Here is a 20,074-nt window from a genome sequence, read left to right on the forward strand (position 1 = left end):
ATCATATACCATAGGCTGTATCCATATACTATAGGCCATAAGTTGTATCCATATACTATAGGCTGTATCCATATACTATAGGCCATAAGCTGTATCCATATACTATAGGCTTTAATCATATACCATAGGCTGTATCCATATACTATAGGCCATAAGTTGTATCCATATACTATAGGCCATAGGCTGTATCCATATACTATAGGCCATAGACTGTATCCATATACTATAGGCCATAAGCTGTATCCATATACTATAGGCCATAAGCTGTATCCATATACTATAGGCCATAAGCTGTATCCATATACTATAGGCTGTATTCATATACTATAGGCCATAAGCTGTATCCATATACTATAGGCTGTATCCATATACTATAGGTTGTATCCATATACTATAGGCTGTATCCATATACTACAGGCTGTATCCATATACTATAGGCTGTATCAATATACTATAGGCCATTGGCTGTATCCATATACTATAGGCCATAGACTGTATCCATATACTATAGGCTGTATCCATATACTATAGATTGTATCCATATACTATAGGCCATAGGCTGTATCCATATACTATAGGCCATAAGCTGTATCCATATACTATAAGCTGTATCCATATACTATAGGCCATAGACTGTATCCATATACTATAGGCCATAAGCTGTATCCATATACTATAGGCTGTATCCATATACTATAGGCCATAAGCTGTATCCATATACTATAGGCTGTATCCATATACTATAGGCTGTATCCATATACTATAGGCCATAAGCTGTATCCATATACTATAGGCTGTATCCATATACTATAGGCCATAAGCTGTATCCATATACTATAGGCTGTATCCATATACTATAGGCTGTATCCATATACTATAGGTTGTATCCATATACTATAGGCTGTATCCATATACTACAGGCTGTATCCATATACTATAGGCTGTATCAATATACTATAGGCCATATGCTGTATCCATATACTATAAGCTGTATCCATATACTATAGGCTGTATCCATATACTATAAGCTGTATCCATATACTATAGGCCATAAGCTGTATCCATATACTATAGATTGTATCCATATACTATAGGCCATAGGCTGTATCCATATACTATAGGCTGTATCCATATACTACAGGCTGTATCCATATACTATAGGCTGTATCCATATACTATAGGCCATAGGCTGTATCCATATACTACAGGCTGTATCCATATACTATAAGCTGTATCCATGTACTATAGGCCATAGACTGTATCCATATACTATAGGCTGTATCCATATACTATAGACTGTATCCATATACTATAGGCTATAGGCTGTATCCATATACTATAGACTGTATCCATATACTATAGACCATAGAGTGTATCCATATACTATAGACTGTATCCATATACTATAGGCTTTAGCCTGTATCCATGTACTATAGACCATAGACTGTATCCATATACTATAGCCTGTATCCACATACTATAGACCATAGACTGTATCCATATACTATAGGCTGTATCCATGTACTATAGGCCATAGACTGTATCCATATACTACAGGCTGTATCCATATACTACAGGCTGTATCCATATACTATAGGCTGTATCCATGTACTATAGATCATAGACTGTATCCATATACGATAATTTATTTAATTTTAATTTAATTTGTATAGCGCATACAGATGTTTGCAGATGTTGCCTTACACTGCTAACCACTGAGCTATAGGCCATAGGCTGTATCCATATACTATAAGCTGCATCCATATACTATAAGCTGCATCCATATACTATAGGCCATAGGCTGTATCCATATACTACAGGCTGTATCCATATACTATAGGCCATAGGCTGTATCCATATACTACAGGCTGTATCCATATACTATAAGCTGCATCCATATACTATAGGCCATAGGCTGTATCCATATACTACAGGCTGTATCCATATACTATAGGCCATAGGCTGTATCCATATACTACAGGCTGTATCCATATACTATAAGCTGCATCCATATACTATAGGCCATAGGCTGTATCCATATACTACAGGCTGTATCCATATACTATAGGCCATAGGCTGTATCCATATACTACAGGCTGTATCCATATACTATAGGCCATAGGCTGTATCCATATACTACAGGCTGTTTCCATATACTATAGGCCATAGGCTGTATCCATATACTGTACTATAAGCTGTATCCATATACTATAGGCCATAGGCTGTATCCATATACTATAAGCTGCATCCATATACAATAGGCCATAGGCTGTATCCATATACTACAGGCTGTATCCATATACTATAGGCCATAGGCTGTATCCATATACTACAGGCTGTATCCATATACTATAGGCCATAAGCTGTATCCATATACTATAGGCTGTATCCATATACTATAGGCCATAAGCTGTATCCATATACTATAGGCCATAGGCTGTATCCATATACTACAGGCTGTATCCATACACTATAAGCTGTATCCATGTACTATAGGCCATAGGCTGTATCCATATACTATAGGCTGTATCCATATACTACAGGCTGTATCCATATACTATAAGCTGTATCCATGTGCTATAGTCCATATGCTGTATCCATATCCTCTAGGCCAGCGCTTCTCAAACTTTTTCTACTGGAGCCTCACCCAACAGACCAAGGCAATGTCTGGGCCTCACCAGACTGACCAAGAGGATGCCTGGGCCTCACTATCTGTGGTGAAAGTCCATTCAAAAGCTGAATATAATGCTAGGGCTTCCTTTCACTCATCTCCCAGGCTCTATATAATAATAAAGCAAGTACAAAATATATTAATAATGTTGCTAAAATGGAGATTTTTGCAAACAGCAGAAGGACTGTGCAGATCATAGTTACTTTGTGAAAACTGCCTCCCCAGCTGGGCCTCACCAACAACTAGGGGGCGCCTCACCAACAACTAGGGGGCGCCTCACTGTTTGAGAAGCACTGCTCTAGGCCATAGGCTGTATCCATGTTTTCCTGACAGCCCTAGGGCGGCATCCAACATCTGCAATTACCGTGAGTCAGACACTGAGCATTCGTGTTTGGGGGACGTTCCTGAACCCCAATGGTCCTGTAAGCCCACTCTACACTACTGACCTGTACAATCTCTCCCGCTCTAGGACCGATGCCTCATTGCTCCCTTTCCTGCAGAGATGACATCATGTACAGACACATGACTGCTGCAGCCAATCCCTGCCATGCTAGATATCCCCACTGACCACTGATGGCTGCTGTAATCAGGTGGTTGGACGTGATGTCATTGTTAGAGCGGCAGCGGGCACTGGAGCACCTGGGCTGGATCGGTCAGGGATTTAACCAGTGAGTAACCTCAGTTTTTTCTGCTGTAATCCATAGCGAGCACTTTGTTTCCTTGGATACCAAAATTATATTTTCCTTTAATTCATTTTTACAAAGATTTACATAAATTACTGCTGTGTAGTGTGAAGAGCAATAAATCCAGCGACACACAGAGCATTTACTATCGGAGTCCATAGGTTTATGGCAGGATGGCGATGCCCCCAGTGATGGGTTGGTCCTTAGTAAATGTCTGAGGAGTGTACAGTATGGTGGTGGTATATGTGGCACGATGGTGATCGATAACGATGCCCCCAGTGTTGGGTTGGTCCTTAGTAAATGTCTGAGGGGTGTACAGTATGGTGGTGGTATATGTGGCACGATGGTGATCGATAACGATGCCGCCAGCGTTGGGTTGGGTCTTAGTATATGTGTGAGCAGTGTACAGTATGGTGGTGTTATATGGGGCAGGATGGTGATACCCTCAGTGTTGGGTTGGTCCTTAGTAAATGTGTGAGCGGTGTACAGTATGGTGGTGGTATATGTGGCAGGATGGCAATGGATGGTGATGCCCCCAGTGTTGGGTTGGTCCTTAGTAAATGTGTGAGCGGTGTACAGTATGGTGGTGTTATATGGGGCAGGATGGAGATGCCCCCAGTGTTGGGTTGGGTCTTAGTAAATGTGTAAACGGTGTACAGTATGGTGGTGTTATATGTGGCAGGATGGTGATACCCTCAGTGTTGGGTTGGTCCTTAGTAAATGTGTGAGCGGTGTACAGTATGGTGGTGTTATATGTGGCAGGATGGTGATGGATGGCGATGCCCCCAGTGTTGGGTTGGGTCTTAGTAAATGTGTGAGCGGTGTACAGTATGGTGGTGTTATATGTGGCAGGGTCGCCCTCGTTTTGTGTCTATTTGGAGCGGTTGCTGTTCATTTGCTGTGCAGTTTCGGACTGATCAGCTCTGTGCGCCGTGGTCCAGGGGCGGTGAGGTGTTATACAGCTGGTGGATGTTTGGTAATTTGTGGCTGGTTGACGGTGGCCAGGAGTTATATTACACATCCCCGGGCACTGGCACTTGTAAGGGTGGCACAAGGTGTGGGTGCAGGTGCCAGTGCGGTGGAAAAAATCAACACAGAGTCCAGCACTCCACCAGGGATGTCTTTTACTTAGAAACCTGCAATACAAGTGATGCTAACCCAGAACATAAGACAGGTGCAGGTACCAATAGTGCGGGAGGTAGCGACTAGAGAAGTAGTGAACAGAAGTGTGGCTTGACTGAGAAGAAGGTACAGGGGCCATCTGGGGGGCCTTGTCCAAGGTCGCAGTGTACTCTGCCAGGACTAGTGTAAAGATTAGTACTTGGTGTGAAGGAGAGAATACTCGTACTCATGTATATAGAAGACCGCCTTCTGCCCAACCACATCAGAGAGTGCCAGGTTGGGTAGAATGACACTCAGGACTACACAACTGGGTGTAGCAGACTCCTTAAGACCTCCCAAGGTAACTGTGCAAGATGAGTAAGATACTTCGGCTTGTGCTCTTTGTCTTACTGAGGATCAGTCCCTTGACTCCTGTAGACTTTCTTGGAGAAGGATCCCTGGTGTAAATAAGGTTTCCCTAGAGGACGGTTACCTCTCCTGTGGGTTTAGCACTGCATCTTTTTCATCATTTCTTTCAGAATCCGTGTGCCCTCCGCTTAAAATTTCCATGCATATTACGTAGTGTGACTCTACCCTATAGGTTCCAAGTTGTTGGTTTTTTTTTTGTGTATAAAGCAGCATGACATTTTAAAGGGGTTCTCCAGCGCTACAAAAATATGGCCCCTTTCTTCCAGAGACAGCGCCGCTCTTGTCTCCAGGTCAGGTTGGATTTGCAATTAAACTTCAATGGAACTGAGTTACAAAACCTGCACCAAAACTGGAGACAAGAGCAGTGCTGTCTCTGGAAGAAAGTGGCCATGTTTTTGTAGCGCTGGAGAACCCCTTTAACCATTTTGACCATTGAGCCCAGTTTTGCTCTATTCATTGCAGATTAATGTTAGAAAAAAAATCTACAGTGCACTATTATACCCAGCAGGTGCAAAATCTAACCATCCCAGAATTCCATGGGGCCTTGTTATCCAATCCAGGTGACGGCTTCCAGTTCTGTAAAATTCAAACCTTTTCTGCCTCTATAGTACAATCAGACAGGTGACGTCTGGGCCCTCAGAGGGGTCTCTTCTCAGAAGTCTCCTCTCCGGGGTCTCCTCTCAGGGATCTCCTGTCAGGGGTTTCCTCTCAGGGGTCTCCTCTTAGGAATCTGCTCTCAGGGGTTTCCTCTCCGGGATCACCTGTCAGGGGTTTCCTCTCTGGGATTTCCTGTCAGGGGTTTCCTCTCCGGGATCTCCTGTCAGGGGTTTCCTCTCCGGGATCTCCTGTCAGGGGTTTCCTCTCAGATGTCACCTCTCAGGGGTCTTCTCTCAGGGGTCTCCTCTTAGGGATCTGCTCTCAGGGGTCTGCTCTCAGGGATCTCCTGTCAGAGGTCACCTCTCAGGGGTCTCCTCTTAGGAATCTGCCCTCAGGGGTCTCCTTTTAGGAATCTGCCCTCAGGGGTCTCCTCTTAGGAATCTGCCCTCAGGGGTCTCCTTTTAGGAATCTGCCCTCAGGGGTCTCCTCTTAGGAATCTGCTCTCAGGGGTCTCCTCTTAGGGATCTGCTCTCAGGGGTCTCCTTTTAGGAATCTGCCCTCAGGGGTCTCCTCTTAGGAATCTGCCCTCAGGGGTCTCCTCTTAGGAATCTGCTCTCAGGGGTCTCCTCTTAGGGATCTGCTCTCAGAGGTCTCCTCTTAGGGATCTGCTCTCAGGGGTCTCCTCTTAGGAATCTGCTCTCAGGGGTCTCCTCTTAGGGATCTGCTCTCAGAGGTCTCCTCTTAGGGATCTGTTCTCAGGGGTCTCCTCTTAGGAATCTGCCCTCAGGGGTCTCCTCTTAGGAATCTGCCCTCAGGGGTCTCCTCTTAGGAATCTGCCCTCAGGGGTCTCCTCTTAGGAATCTGCTCTCAGGGGTCTCCTCTTAGGAATCTGCCCTCAGGGGTCTCCTCTTAGGAATCTGCTCTCAGGCGTCTCCTCTTAGGGATCTGTTCTCAGGGGTCTCCTCTTAGGAATCTGCTCTCAGGGGTCTTCTCTTAGGAATCTGCTCTCAGGGGTCTCCTCTTAGGAATCTGCCCTCAGGGATCTCCTCTTAGGAATCTGCCCTCAGGGGTCTTTTCTTAGGAATCTGCCCTCAGGGGTCTCCTCTTAGGAATCTGCCCTCAGGGGTCTCCTCTTAGGAATCTGCCCTCAGGAGTCTCCTCTTAGGAATCTGCCCTCAGGGGTCTCCTCTTAGGAATCTGCCCTCAGGGGTCTTTTCTTAGGAATCTGCCCTCAGGGGTCTCCTCTTAGGAATCTGCCCTCAGGGGTCTCCTCTTAGGAATCTGCCCTCAGGAGTCTCCTCTTAGGAATCTGCCCTCAGGGGTCTCCTCTTAGGAATCTGCCCTCAAGGGTTTCCTCTTAGGAATCTGCTCTCAGGGGTCTCCTCTTAGGAATCTGCTCTCAGGGGTCTCCTCTTAGGGATCTGCTCTCAGGGGTCTCCTCTTAGGAATCTGCTCTCAGGGGTCTCCTCTTAGGGGTCTCCTGTCAGAGAACACAGGAATGCTTGGCTGTGCTGACTGTTCTTGTGTATGGGGAGGACAGGAGTCGGTTGGGAGAGATAACTGACAGCTGACGGTCTATGGCCAGCTTTACTGCCATCTATACAGCTCTGTATACATGGCAGCTGGTACGGCAGGATAAGGCTGAAGACTATGGTGGGATTGTATACTGTCGGTGTGCCAGGCAGCCCCCACAAACAGTCCAGGAGTCTTCAGACACCAGAAATTGAATGCTAAATGTTTGTGTTCAGACATTTTTCTGATGTTTGCTCATCACGACTGGATAGTTTAGGGTGGTGTCCCTGCCTTGTGCAGTACTGTGCGGATTATAGCTCTCTTAGTCTTGTATCTCTCTACTTTGACTTCTTTGGGTATTTCATGGTTCCTCTTTGTGTTGTCCTGATGTACTTGGAGGTCGCTGCTGCTGTTTGCTGTTTATTATTGCATGTTTCATTGTTTCGGCTTATTTTGTTTGGATATTAGAGTGTTCTTGTTGGTTCTGTTAGGGAGAGTTCGTCTAGGGATCCCATAGGGACATTGCAGGAACAGTCAGGTTATTTTCTCTGGTGAGAGATTAGAGTCCAGGGAATACTAGGGGAGTCTTTTAGATCTAGTCCTGTTTTGCCATCTTCTGCTTCATTCCCAACCATTATCATCCTACTCCGCTTCCCGTCCTCTATTGTTCAGTTTCTATTATTCTTCTTCTTCTTGTCACCTGTCAATGTTGATACATACATATTTTTTCTATCTTACTGCTTGTTCTACTCTTCAGCTCTACTTTATGCCCAATGGATATCTGAGACACAGTTAGGACCCAAGATAGGCAAATTTTCCCACGATTTGTGAATGGTCATGGTGGCACGCGGGGTCCCTGCGGCTTTATACCACTTAACATCTTCTGTGGTCGCACAGCCGCTTGTACCCAGCTCTGCTGCCTCAGTCAGGAATAATATTCCAGAAAAGCCAATAATGAGTCATCTCCATCTGTTTTGTCAGCTCGCTCCTTCCATGAATCCTGACATCAGCCAGATCACTTACTGACATGTAATAGGTGACTGTATAACGGGATGATAGAGTTTGATGTTGTCCAGAGAGACATAAAGCATCAACCTGACAATCTTTACTGCAGGTTACACGACTTCAGGATCCAAATTGCCTCTTTGATTATGGCAGCAATGTAACGGTGGGTGATGTAACGGTTGGTGATGTAGTGGTTGGTGATGTAATGGTCAGCTATGTAACGGTTGGTGATGTAATGGTCGGTGATGTAACTGTTGGTGATGTAATGGACGGTGATGTAACGGTTAGCGATGTAATGGTCGGTGATGTAATGGTCAGCTATGTAACAGTTGGTGATGTAACGGTTGGTGATGTAATGGTCGGTGATGTAACTGTTGCTGATGTAATGGTCGGTGATGTAACTGTTGGTGATGCAACGGTTGGCGATGTAGTGCTCAGTGATGTAACGGTCGGTGACGGAACAGTTGCCAATGTAACAATCAGTGATGTAATGGTTGGCGATGAAAATCAATGTTAATGTAACGGTCAGCAATGTAACAGGCGGTGATGTCAGCAATGTAACGATTGGCAATGTAGCGGTTGGCAATGTAACAGTTGGTGATGTAACAGTCGCCGATGTAACTGTTGGTGATGTAACGGTTGGCGATCTAACGGTTGGTGATGTAATGGTCAGTGATGTAATGGTTGGCAATGTAATGGTTGGCGATGTAATGGTCGGTGATGTTAAGGTTGGTGATGTTAAGGTTGGTGATGTAACGGTTGGTGATGTAATGGTCGGTGATGTAAGGGTCAGCGATGTAACGGTCGGTGATGTAATGGTTGTCGATGTAATGGTCGGCAATGTAAAGCATCGACCTGACAATCTCTACTTCAGGTTATACGACTTCAGGATTCAAATTGCCTCTTTGATTATGGCAGCAATGTAACGGTTGGTGATGTAACGGTTGGTGATGTAATGGTTAGCGATGTAATGGTCGGTGATGTAATGGTCAGCTATGTAACGGTTGGTGATGTAATGGTCGGTGATGTTGCGGTTGGTGATGTAATGGTTGGTGATGTAACTGTTGGTGATGCAACGGTTGGCAATGTAACGGTTGGTGATGTAATGCTCAGTGATGTAACGGTCGGTGTCGTAACGGTCGGTGACGGAACAGTTGCCAATGTAACAATCAGTGATGTAATGGTCAGTGATGTAATGGTTGGCGATCTAATGGTTGGCGATGTAACGGTCGGCGATGTAACGGTCGGTGATGTAACGGTCGGCCTCCATTAATGGGATCTCTTGCTTTGTTTTCTCAGTTTTTCCAGCATTGTGTGCAGACATGTTAACACACACGGTGACGGGTGACGAGCAGCGTGTAAAGCCCGGAGGTTTTACCTTATGCAGATGTGATTATCACGTCTAATATAACGCTGCTCACTGTAACGCAGGATAACAATGTTTTTTTTTTCTCCCCGCTTGACACACAACATTCGCTTTCTGCGTTTTTGAAATGTGGGTGGCTGCTATGGCAACCGTGGGCTCTTCTTGTTGAAAATAAGCCTTTTAAAGAGTTTTTTCTTCCCCCTTATTGAATTGTGTCTTCCTGAACGTTATCACAGTCATTGTGAGCCGAACATCAAAGATCAAATGTTAGATTATTACTGCGAACACATTAACATCTAATGGATTCTGCCTCTGACAAGACGAGCGCAAAATCCAGAAACAAACAGACAATTTGTTCCCATGTTTCCTCGTGAAAGACGCTGATGGGGAAAGGAAAGAGCTGAGAGGAATTGGAGGGCGGCGGATGGCAGGTGCATTAATACCGGGAGGTTGTGGCTCCAATATAGAAAACCTCATTTTTATCACAACCTTTTTCTCACGGTCGCCGCGTTCCATCTGCATCTAACGTGAAGGAGATCTCCAGCTATTCCCCTGATGGCCGATGTCAGGGATAGAAAGGGTCGGCAGTCGGATTTCCAGATTGTCTGGATCCTTTTGCTCTTATGTGGTGACCCAGGGATGCTGGGTGGTGTTTGCAGGGGCTGATGTTGCGGTAGCGTTGCGGCACGGTTTAAGTGGCAGAAGCCTTTCCTAGGTCCCAACACACGGCGGTATATAGGTTAGTCCCTGGTGTTCCCGGTGTTGTATACTGGTGCAGAGTCCAGAGAACATGGGTCTGAGGGGGGCCAGTCTTCACATTATTCCGCATTGTCTCACTAATATTGTGTATATATAATAGCATGTATATAGGATATAGATAGGATGTAGATAGGATATCAGTATTTCTTATGGCCAACTGTTCAACGTAACAAAACTTACTAAAAGTATTTGTTATATCAAAGTTCTTCCCTTTCTAAAAGTAAAAGGAGGATTCCTGGGTAGAGGGAGAAATCTGTCAATCAAGCCTGGTGGGTGGGGTAAAGTCTCCAGGAACCGCCCCCATGACTCCTGAGTCGCTGCTCCTGTGCCGCCATCTTGTTGAAGGAATTTCCAGCATCTTATCATATGTTATTTCCTTACAAATTAGTTACATAACTGAGGGTTACGATTTCTGGAGGAATAAGGAACAATATCACAGTTTGTGTCGTGCGCTGAACCTACAAGCTCCACGAGATGTCTTTGTCTCTATAGACTGCACGCCTCCCGTAAACAAGCAGTAAAGTGAGACGCCGTTCACACATCGCTGGCTCAGCCTCCCTTTGTTGAATCACATTTTCATCTCATGGAAACAATTGTTCCTGAATTTTCTGTGCGTAAATGATTATTGTTCCGGGCTCTTTCAGTCGCGGCTCCGCGGGGCTGATAATTGTCCGTTGTTAATTGAAGGGATTTCTGTGGAATCAGAGGGAAGTACGGCTGCCTGGTAATCTCACCCGGAGTGTTACTATCTATAAGCGGGATATTACAGGAGTCGCGGGGGTTCTACCTGTAATAACACAGCATGAAACAATCTGCAGTATCTACAATGTTACTCAACTTTAACTGTGAAAAATAATTGCACAATGATAGAAATGATTGCACAAAACAGGAAAAATCGCCAAGATTGCTGAAAAACCTGAGGATTTTTTATTTTATTTTTGTCAAAACCTATACAAAAACTATTGATAAATTGTCCATTAAATGTTCACTTGCTGATCAACCAATCGCTGCAGGACTGGCAAGGAGAACCTTGTTGTTATGGAAGCAGCTGCACACGTTCCATGCAGCGGCCTCTACAGGACACATGTGGTATTACATGGCCCCAGTGTAAATGAATGAGCAATGATGTCACATGAGTCGCCCAGAGTAGAAGACATGTGAGGGCAGGACGTGTTAGCTGGGGCAGGTGGGGGGGGGGCTAGGGCAAGTGGTGGTGTACTTCAACTTGTCCCGGGGTCTGAGTGGTTTCTGCACTTCCCGGGTCCCAGATACTCTCTCTTTAAAGGTGGTAGGTGTAGTCCCGGGGGTGTATGATGTAGAGCAGAAGAACCACAGAGCCCAGGATGACTTAACCACTTAAATGCTTTACTGAATGGTCCTTAAAATGACAGTACACAGTAATTGTTAAGAGCAAGTCTGAATACAGCAGCTTGTGCTTGAATATGATTGCCGCTTGGGATACTTGAGGATAGTTTTGGATAGGATAGTCTTAGCTGGTAAGAGTCTCTGTAGGAGTTTTAGGTAAAGAGACTTGCACAGTAGATAGGGGGCTACCAGGGGGACCTGTCTAGGCAGTTCCTAACTCAGTCAGGGTGACCTTACGACTTGATAGAAGAACACCTGTACTCTGGGTTTGGAGAATACCACCCATTTGCCGGAAGTGATCACGGAGTGCCAGATCCAGGAACAGGGGCTCCGGACTTGTACAACCAGAAGGAGCTAAACTTCGGCTTTAAGTGCACTTCGCCAGTTCTGGTCAGCTAAAGAACTTCCTGAGAATACTTGGAGGATGTTCAGTCACCCCAGACTTATGGGAACCCCATAATGGTAGTTGCTCCTTTTTAGGATCTTAGCAGGCTATAATCTTTTGAAGATACTTAAAGCAGGAATAGTCCTTGGCAGGAGCAGGTCATGAGGGCCAAGCCCTGAGCAGAACTCTCTAGTGTAGTCTAGCCAGGCACACTATCAGGATACACACTCTCTACATACACCTCCTAACTACCCCCTGACCCCTATGTATGGTCTCAGTCAGGGGCAGATCCCCACTGGTGGAGCAATACCTGAGGTAACCCCATGTCCTATTGGTAGGAACTTTCTAGAAGAGGCCTGGGATAGAACTTGTGTGGCAATCATACTCTGAGCATGTGCAAAATATCACATAAAATCACAATACAGTAAACCTCATAAACCTTCAATATCCCGGGAAGGAATAGACCAGTGCTCAGTGGCACCATCTTGTGGCCAAAAGTGAGTACTGCAGGTCTGAAAATGGAATACAGGGGAGCATAGGAACATTGACCGAAATACCTCAGCACCGACTGACAAGACACGGATACTTGGCAGTCACACCTGTACGTTGCACACTACACCTGTCTTCATAGTGACGCTTCACTTTATCTCTGTCATACTCAACTTGTGGCTTTCCAGCTGTTGCAGAACAGTTAATGGCAGTCAGGGCATGCTGGGAGTTGCAGTTTTGCAAATGTTATAAATGTTTTATTATTTTGTAGATTTCATATTTTCCAAGGCATGCTGGGAGTTGTAGTTTTACAACAGCTAGACAGCTACAGGTCTAAAGGATAGGAGCCCCTGTATCCATAATGTCCATATGCCTTTACAGAGCATACAGATGGTGGGTGATCGGGGGTCTCTACTCCATCTTCTCTCTGATCACCTTCAGGCTGCCCATGTAGCTGCCCGTGTAGCTTCCCATGTTGCTTCCTGTGTAGCTGCCCATATAGCTGCCCATGTAGCTTCCCATATAGCTGCCCATATAGCTCCCCAAATAGCTGCCCATATAGCTGCCCATATAGCTCCCCATATAGATGCCCATATAGCTGCCCATATAGCTGCCCATATAGCTGCCCATATAGCTCCCCAAATAGCTGCCCATATAGCTGCCCATATAGCTGCCCATATAGCTCCCCAAATAGCTGCCCATATAGCTGCCCATATAGCTGCCCATATAGCTCCCCATATAGCTGCCCATGTAGCTGCCTGTGTAGCTCCCCATATAGCTGCCTATATAGCTGCCCATATAGCTCCCCATATAGCTCCCCATATAGCTGCCCATATAGCTCCCCATATAGCTGCCCATATAGCTGCCCATATAGCTGCCCGTGTAGCTGCCAATGTAGTTTCCCATATAGCTGCCTGTGTAGCTTCCCATATAGCTTCCCATATAGCTGCCCATGTAGCTGCCACTAAATCTTTATAAGAAATTATTTACCCTTTGTTACAGAATCTGATTTCATTGGACAAGCTGCTGCTGCTTCTTTTTACCCTAATAACATCAGCAATAAAACCGTAAGAACGGCGTCTGTCCCATAAGGCTCAGCGCGTTATGTTATAAGACTGGAGACTCAATTTCTTCCCAAATGCTCAGGACGGTCTTTGTTATAACAACTGGACGTCTTCTCGGTTATTATACTGTACGCAGCAATTTCACTCAACTTCGCCCAAGGTCAGAATGTGCTTCTGCAGCGATCCCGCACCCCCGCCGCTGCCACGGCCGCCGTCTTTGTAGTTAATAATATAGTGTGAACACATTTATAATAAAAAGCTCAATAAGACGGATGCGCTTCCCCGAGAGAGATGTGTAATACTAATGGATAACTCTTACCGCACAATACAACACAATGGCCGCCCCAGAACAATGGCCGACCCAGAACAATGGCCATTAGCTAAATCAATAGAATCATGTGACATTGTAGAGATTCCAGAGTCACCCATGAGCCGATGGCCACGTGTAGGTATTGAAGGTTCATGTAAACAGACCCCAATACGTTCCATTTTACAGGCGCCATCGGCTTCCTTCCCTGCCAGTCTCTCTTTTGGCTGGAAGCAGCATTGCGCCTCCAAACACAAGAGCCCCCCACAACCCACATACACATACTCACCTGGCCCAGCACAATACCCCAGCGTTCCATCACCCAACTGCTGCACCAGGCCACTGGAAGAATGAAGAAACGCCAGGGTACTGTGCGGAGCCAGGTGAGTAACGAGGGGGCTCTGAACAGGATTCATGGGGCCCTGTGCAGTCTTTTGCTATGGGGCTCCATGAATGCTTTCTACACCCCGGTCATGTCATTAGTCACATGACTGTCATATCACTTAAGGTCCTGCAAGTTGGTGAGTTTCCTATGGGCTTTACATATAGGAATGTGGAGGTGATACACATCACATGCAGATCCTTCTCCTGCCCGGTACTGATCTCGCTGATCGGTGCCTGGCAGGAGTAAGCAGAGGACTGTCGCTGCACAGGTCACTCAGCAGTCGGGCACAGGGCTGAATCAGCACCTGAACATTAGGGGAACAGTCAGGGGAGGCCGCCCTGTCCCCTAAATATAAGACGCAGCCACATTTAAGTGGTGTATATAAATATGTATACTTTATAACTATATATACACATCACCCAGACCACTGCTTTTAAAGCAGAGTGGCGGTCGATAACCTAAACAACGAGCTGTGAACAAGAGGAGGAAAGAGCAGCATATCCGAAGGAGATGAGTTTGGTAAATAAATAATTCTGAAAATATCTTTAAGCCGATGAGTCCTAGAAGATGTAAAACAATATCAGCCGAGATGAGAATAGCAATTAACTAAAGAAAAGATGAGGATGGCCACCTCTGTATGTACACCAGTGTGAATGTAAGTATAGATGACTGCTGTAGCTGTAAGGACAGATGAGGATGGCCGCCTCTGTATGTACATCAGTGTGAATGTGAGTATAGATGAGTTCTGTAGCTGTAAGGACCGATGAGCCCTAGAATAGGTAAAACAATATCACCCGAGATGAGAATAGTAATTAACTAAAGGAAAGATAAGGATGGCCACCTCTGTATGTACACCAGTGTGAATGTGAGTATAGATGAGTGCTGTAGCTGTAAGGACCGATGAGCCCTAGAATAGGTAAAACAATATCAGCCGAGATGAGAATAGTAATAAACTAAAGGAAAGATGAGGATGGCCACCTCTGTATGTACACCAGTGTGATTGTGAGTATAGATGAGGGCTTTAGCTGTAAGGACAGGTGAGGATGGCTGCCTCTCTATGTCCATCAGTGACAGTAAGGCTAAGCACTGTAGCTGGAAGGACCGATGAGCATGGCTGCCTCTCTATGTTCATCAGTGACAGTAAGGCTGAGCGCTGTAGCTGTAAGGACAGACATAAGAGATTGGGCGGTGGGCTGCGCTGTAGGAGTATGGAGTATGGATACGGGATGGGGGTCCATAACATTGCTGCAGGTGACCGGTCACTACCATGGTGAAAAGCAGAATTTCAGAACAGTCATTCATAGGAATAGGTGGCCATGTGATCCTCTGTATTGCAGGTATCCGGCACTTCTCCCCTTTTATACTGTTTCTGTACTAATGTCATTGATATCTATTACTTTTATGTTACAGATGTACATTACCAGCACCATTAAAGCCAAAGGGACTCGACTTGCCAAACCGGTCCTCTGCCTGGGCTTAATGTGTCTGGCCTTCCTCACCGGAATAAACAGAGTGGCGGAATATCGCAATCACTGGTCAGACGTCATAGCCGGCTTCCTTATTGGAATATCGATAGCCGTCTTTTTGGTAAGTATAGATGCTCCTCTTCTGTGAATTTCCCGTAGACCCACATGTGTTGCCAAGACTCCATGTAAAAGACGAAGTTAGGAACCTGGTGGCTCCCCCCCCCCCCCCCCCCCCATATAAGCAGCCAGGACAAAAAGATGGAAAAAAAAAAAAAGCAGCAGCAGCCTAGTAGTGCTAGAGAGGGAAGGGACAGTTCCCAGCCTAGTAATACCAGCCTGTTACCACCTGGACCAGGAGCACCATTTTTGGATGCTGCAGGACTGCTGGTTCCTAGCTCTTCCCAGTAGAGTGGGTGGCAGTGGGTACTGGGGTTATAATGCAGGGGTTAGTGTTAGCTGACCAGGTCTGGCAGGCAGCACATCTGGAATTTCCGCCAGAGTATCCGTAGCTGTCTGGAATTTCAGTGCTCTCATAGGGTTCTATGGGACATCCGTGCCGGAATTCCAGACAGAAATTCCAGAGCTATTTTCCAACATGGATCCTGTGCATGTAGTGTGCATGGGGCCTCACTAGTCAGAACAACAACAACCTGCTCAATGTTAGCAAACCAGAGAGTGGGAAGATGGCCCGAGGGAAAGGGGGTGGGAGACTAAATAAACCCGGGGCCCTTCTGTGCCATTATGGGGGCCACTTTGGTCAGGGGCCTATCCCCTCTGTGTACACTACTGTACAGTACGTATAGGAGACACCTTATGTTACCTGTCCTTCCTGTCTTCCCTCAGGTCGTATGTGTGGTTAACAATTTTAAGGGACGACAATCAGAACAGGAGAAATCTCCCATCGATAATTTGGCGCAGATGCCGATGATCAGCATTCCCCGGGTAGAAAGTCCTCTGGAAAAGGTAAGATCCCTCCTGGTCGCCATTGCCGCACTCTGAAAGTGGTTCTCCATCTAATAACATGGAGCAGGTATCGGTCTGTAAGGAATTGCCTTTGTAGTAAATATTTCTATAGTAAATATCACGGCTGCCGGCGGCAGCTTCACCCCAGGTCAGCTGCCGGTGCCAAACCAACCCAGCAATGAGCGGAAGAGAGGAGTCTAGGAGGTGGTCTGCTCGCCGGGGATACACTGACCGCTTTGACTACACCGATGGTTATATAAGGGTGTCAGATCTATAATAGCCAGTCTATATATCAGTGTATGGAGATCTATAATAACCTGTATATATCAGTGTATGGAGATGTATAATAATAACCTGTATATATCAGTGTATAAGGATCTATAATAACCTGTATATATCAATGTATGGAGATGTATAATAACCTGTATATATCAGTGTATGGAGATGTATAATAACCTGTATATATCAGTGTATGGAGATCTATAATAACCTGTATATATCAGTGTATAGAGATGTATAATAACCTGTATATATCAGTGTATGGAGATGTGTAATATCCTGTATATATCAGTGTATGGAGATCTATAATAACCTGTATATATCAGTGTATGGGGATCTATAATAACCTGTATATATCAGTGTATAGGGATCTATAATAACCTGTATATATCAGTGTATGGAGATGTATAATAACCTGTATATATCAGTGTATGGAGATGTGTAATATCCTGTATATATCAGTGTATGGGGATCTATAATAACCTGTACATATCCGTGTATAGAGATGTACAATAACTTGTATATATCAGTGTATGGGGATCTATAATAACCTGTGTATATCAGTGTATGGAGATGTGTAATAACAACCTGTATATATCAGTGTATGGCGATGCATATAACCTGTATATATCAGTGTATGGAGATGTGTAATATCCTGTATATATCAGTGTATGGAGATCTATAATAACCTATATATATCAGTGTATGGAGATCTATAATAACCTGTATATATCAGTGTATGGAGATGTGTAATAACCTGTATATATCAGTGTATGGAGATGTATAATAACCTATATATATCAGTGTATGGAGATGCATATAACCTGTATATATCAGTGTATGGAGATGTGTAATATCCTGTATATATCAGTGTATGGAGATCTATAATAACCTATATATATCAGTGTATGGAGATCTATAATAACCTGTATATATCAGTGTATGGAGATGTGTAATAACCTGTATATATCAGTGTATGGAGATGTATAATAACCTATATATATCAGTGTATGGAGATGTGTAATAACCTGTATATATCAGTGTATGGAGATGTATAATAACCTGTGTATATCAGTGTATGGAGATGTATAATAACCTGTGTATATCAGTGTATGGAGATGTACACTCACCGGCCACTTTATTAGGTACACCATGCTAGTAACGGGTTGGACCCCCTTTTGCCCTCAGAACTGCCCCAATTCTTGGTGGCATAGATACAACAAGGTGCTGGAAGCTTCCTCAGAGATTTTGGTCCATAGTGACATGATGACATCACACAGTTGCCGCAGATTTGTCGGCTGCACATCCATGATGCCAATCTCCCGTTCCACCACATCCCAAAGATGCTCTATTGGATTGAGATCTGGTGACTGTGGAGGCCATTGGAGTACAGTGACCTCATTGTCATGTTCAAGAAACCAGTCTGAGATGATTCTAGCTTTATGACATGGCGCATTATCCTGCTGAAAGTAGCCATCAGATGTTGGGTCCATTGTGGTCATAAAGGGATGGACATGGTCAGCAACAATACTCAGGGCGGCTGTGGTGTTGCAACCATGCTCAATTGGTACCAAGGGGCCCAAAGAGTGCCAAGAAAATATTCCCCACACCATGACACCACCACCACCAGCCTGAACCGTGGATACAAGGCAGGATGGATCCATGCTTTCATGTTGTTGACGCCAAATTCTGACCCTACCATCCGAATGTCGCAGCAGAAATCGAGACTCATCAGACCAGGCAACGTTTTTCCAATCTTCTACTGTCCAATTTCGATGAGCTTGTGCAAATTGTAGCCTCAGTTTCCTGTTCTTAGCTGAGCGGAGTGGCACCCGGTGTGGTCTTCTGCTGCTGTAGCCCATCTGCCTCAGAGTTGGCCGTACTGTGCGTTCAGAGATGCTCTTCGGCCTACCTTAGCTGTAACGGTTGGCTATTTGAGTCACTGTTGCCTTTCTATCAGCTGGAACCAGTCTGCCCATTCTCCTCTGACCTCTGGCATCAACAAGGCATTTCCGCCCACAGAACGGCCGCTCACTGGATGGTTTTTCTTTTTCGGACCATTCTCTGTAAACCCTAGAGATGGTTGTGCGTGAAAATCCCAGTAGATCAGCAGTTTCTGAAATACTCAGACCAGCCCTTCTGGCACCAACAACCATGCCATGACTCAAGGTATTGCTGAGTCCCTTCGTCTATCCCCTATCGAACACTACCCCCCACTTCACTCTTACTCCACAAACCCCTCCCCCCTTTAACCCATGAAACTGAGGACACCTTCTTTTAATGTTGGAAAAATTGGCCATAACAGCCTCTTTATTAAAAGTGCTTCCAAAAATTAACAAACATTAAATAAATAACAATAATAAAAATAACATTCAGTTAACCCATTATGACTAGGGAGGTCTGGCAGAGCACCCTGCAGCAGCACCAGTATTCCTGGCTATCCCCCCAGCCGCACCGCGCCGACAAACCTGTCACCTGGCACTGCACCACTTTCTTTCCACAATCCACCAAAACAAGCGGGGAGTATCATCCCTCTTATGGGTCCCCATCCGAATTACTACATTAACGTGCCCTGCAAGACCTCCCTACCGCAGGCTGTCATGACAAAGGAAAGCAACCAAAGCCCACACCCGAACACCAAAAGCCTGTAATAGGGCGGGCGGGCGGGCTGAATCGGGTCCGGCAAGAACTGTAGCTCCACCTCTTCCTCCTCTTCTTATAACACCGCGGCCGTTGGTAAGTGACTCACCTAGCAACTCCCGCACTTTTCTCCTCAAACCCCTCACCCCCTCCCAACTGGCTCACACTTAACCCCTTAAACTACACTCCCAGCTAACCTAGTCATGCTGGGCCTCCGCTAGGTCTGCGCCCCCGCTCCGTGCCCTTCCTCGTTCAAAGGCACTCAAATCACCTTTCTTCCCCATACTGATGCTCGGATTGAACTGCAGGAGATTGTCTTGACCATGTCTACATGCCTAAATGCACTGAGTTGCCGCCATGTGATTGGCTGATTAGAAATTAAGTGGTAACGTGCAGTTGGACAGGTGTACCTAATAAAGTGGCCGGTGAGTGTATATAACCTGTATATATCAGTGTATGGAGATCTATAATAACCTGTATATATCAGTGTATGGAGATCTATAATAACCTGTGTATATATCAGTGTATAGAGATGTATAATAACCTGTATATATCAGTGTATGGAGATGTGTAATAATAACCTGTGTATATCAGTGTATGGAGATGTA

The 20,074-nt window shown here is 45.3% G+C and overlaps 1 protein-coding gene across 2 annotated transcripts in view; it reads left to right on the forward strand.

Moving 5' to 3' along the window:
• Positions 1-20,074, forward strand: part of PLPPR5 (phospholipid phosphatase related 5) — a 257,710-nt gene that overhangs the window by 192,488 nt on the left and 45,148 nt on the right. For both annotated transcript variants that reach the window (XM_069969091.1, XM_069969089.1), the window contains 2 exons: positions 15,529-15,705; positions 16,428-16,547. In XM_069969091.1, the coding sequence (XP_069825192.1) occupies positions 15,529-15,705; positions 16,428-16,547 (297 nt within the window). The remainder of the gene's footprint in view (positions 1-15,528; positions 15,706-16,427; positions 16,548-20,074) is intronic.

Source organism: Dendropsophus ebraccatus, chromosome 4, assembly GCF_027789765.1.
Source record: "Dendropsophus ebraccatus isolate aDenEbr1 chromosome 4, aDenEbr1.pat, whole genome shotgun sequence".
Classification (NCBI taxonomy): domain Eukaryota; kingdom Metazoa; phylum Chordata; class Amphibia; order Anura; family Hylidae; genus Dendropsophus; species Dendropsophus ebraccatus.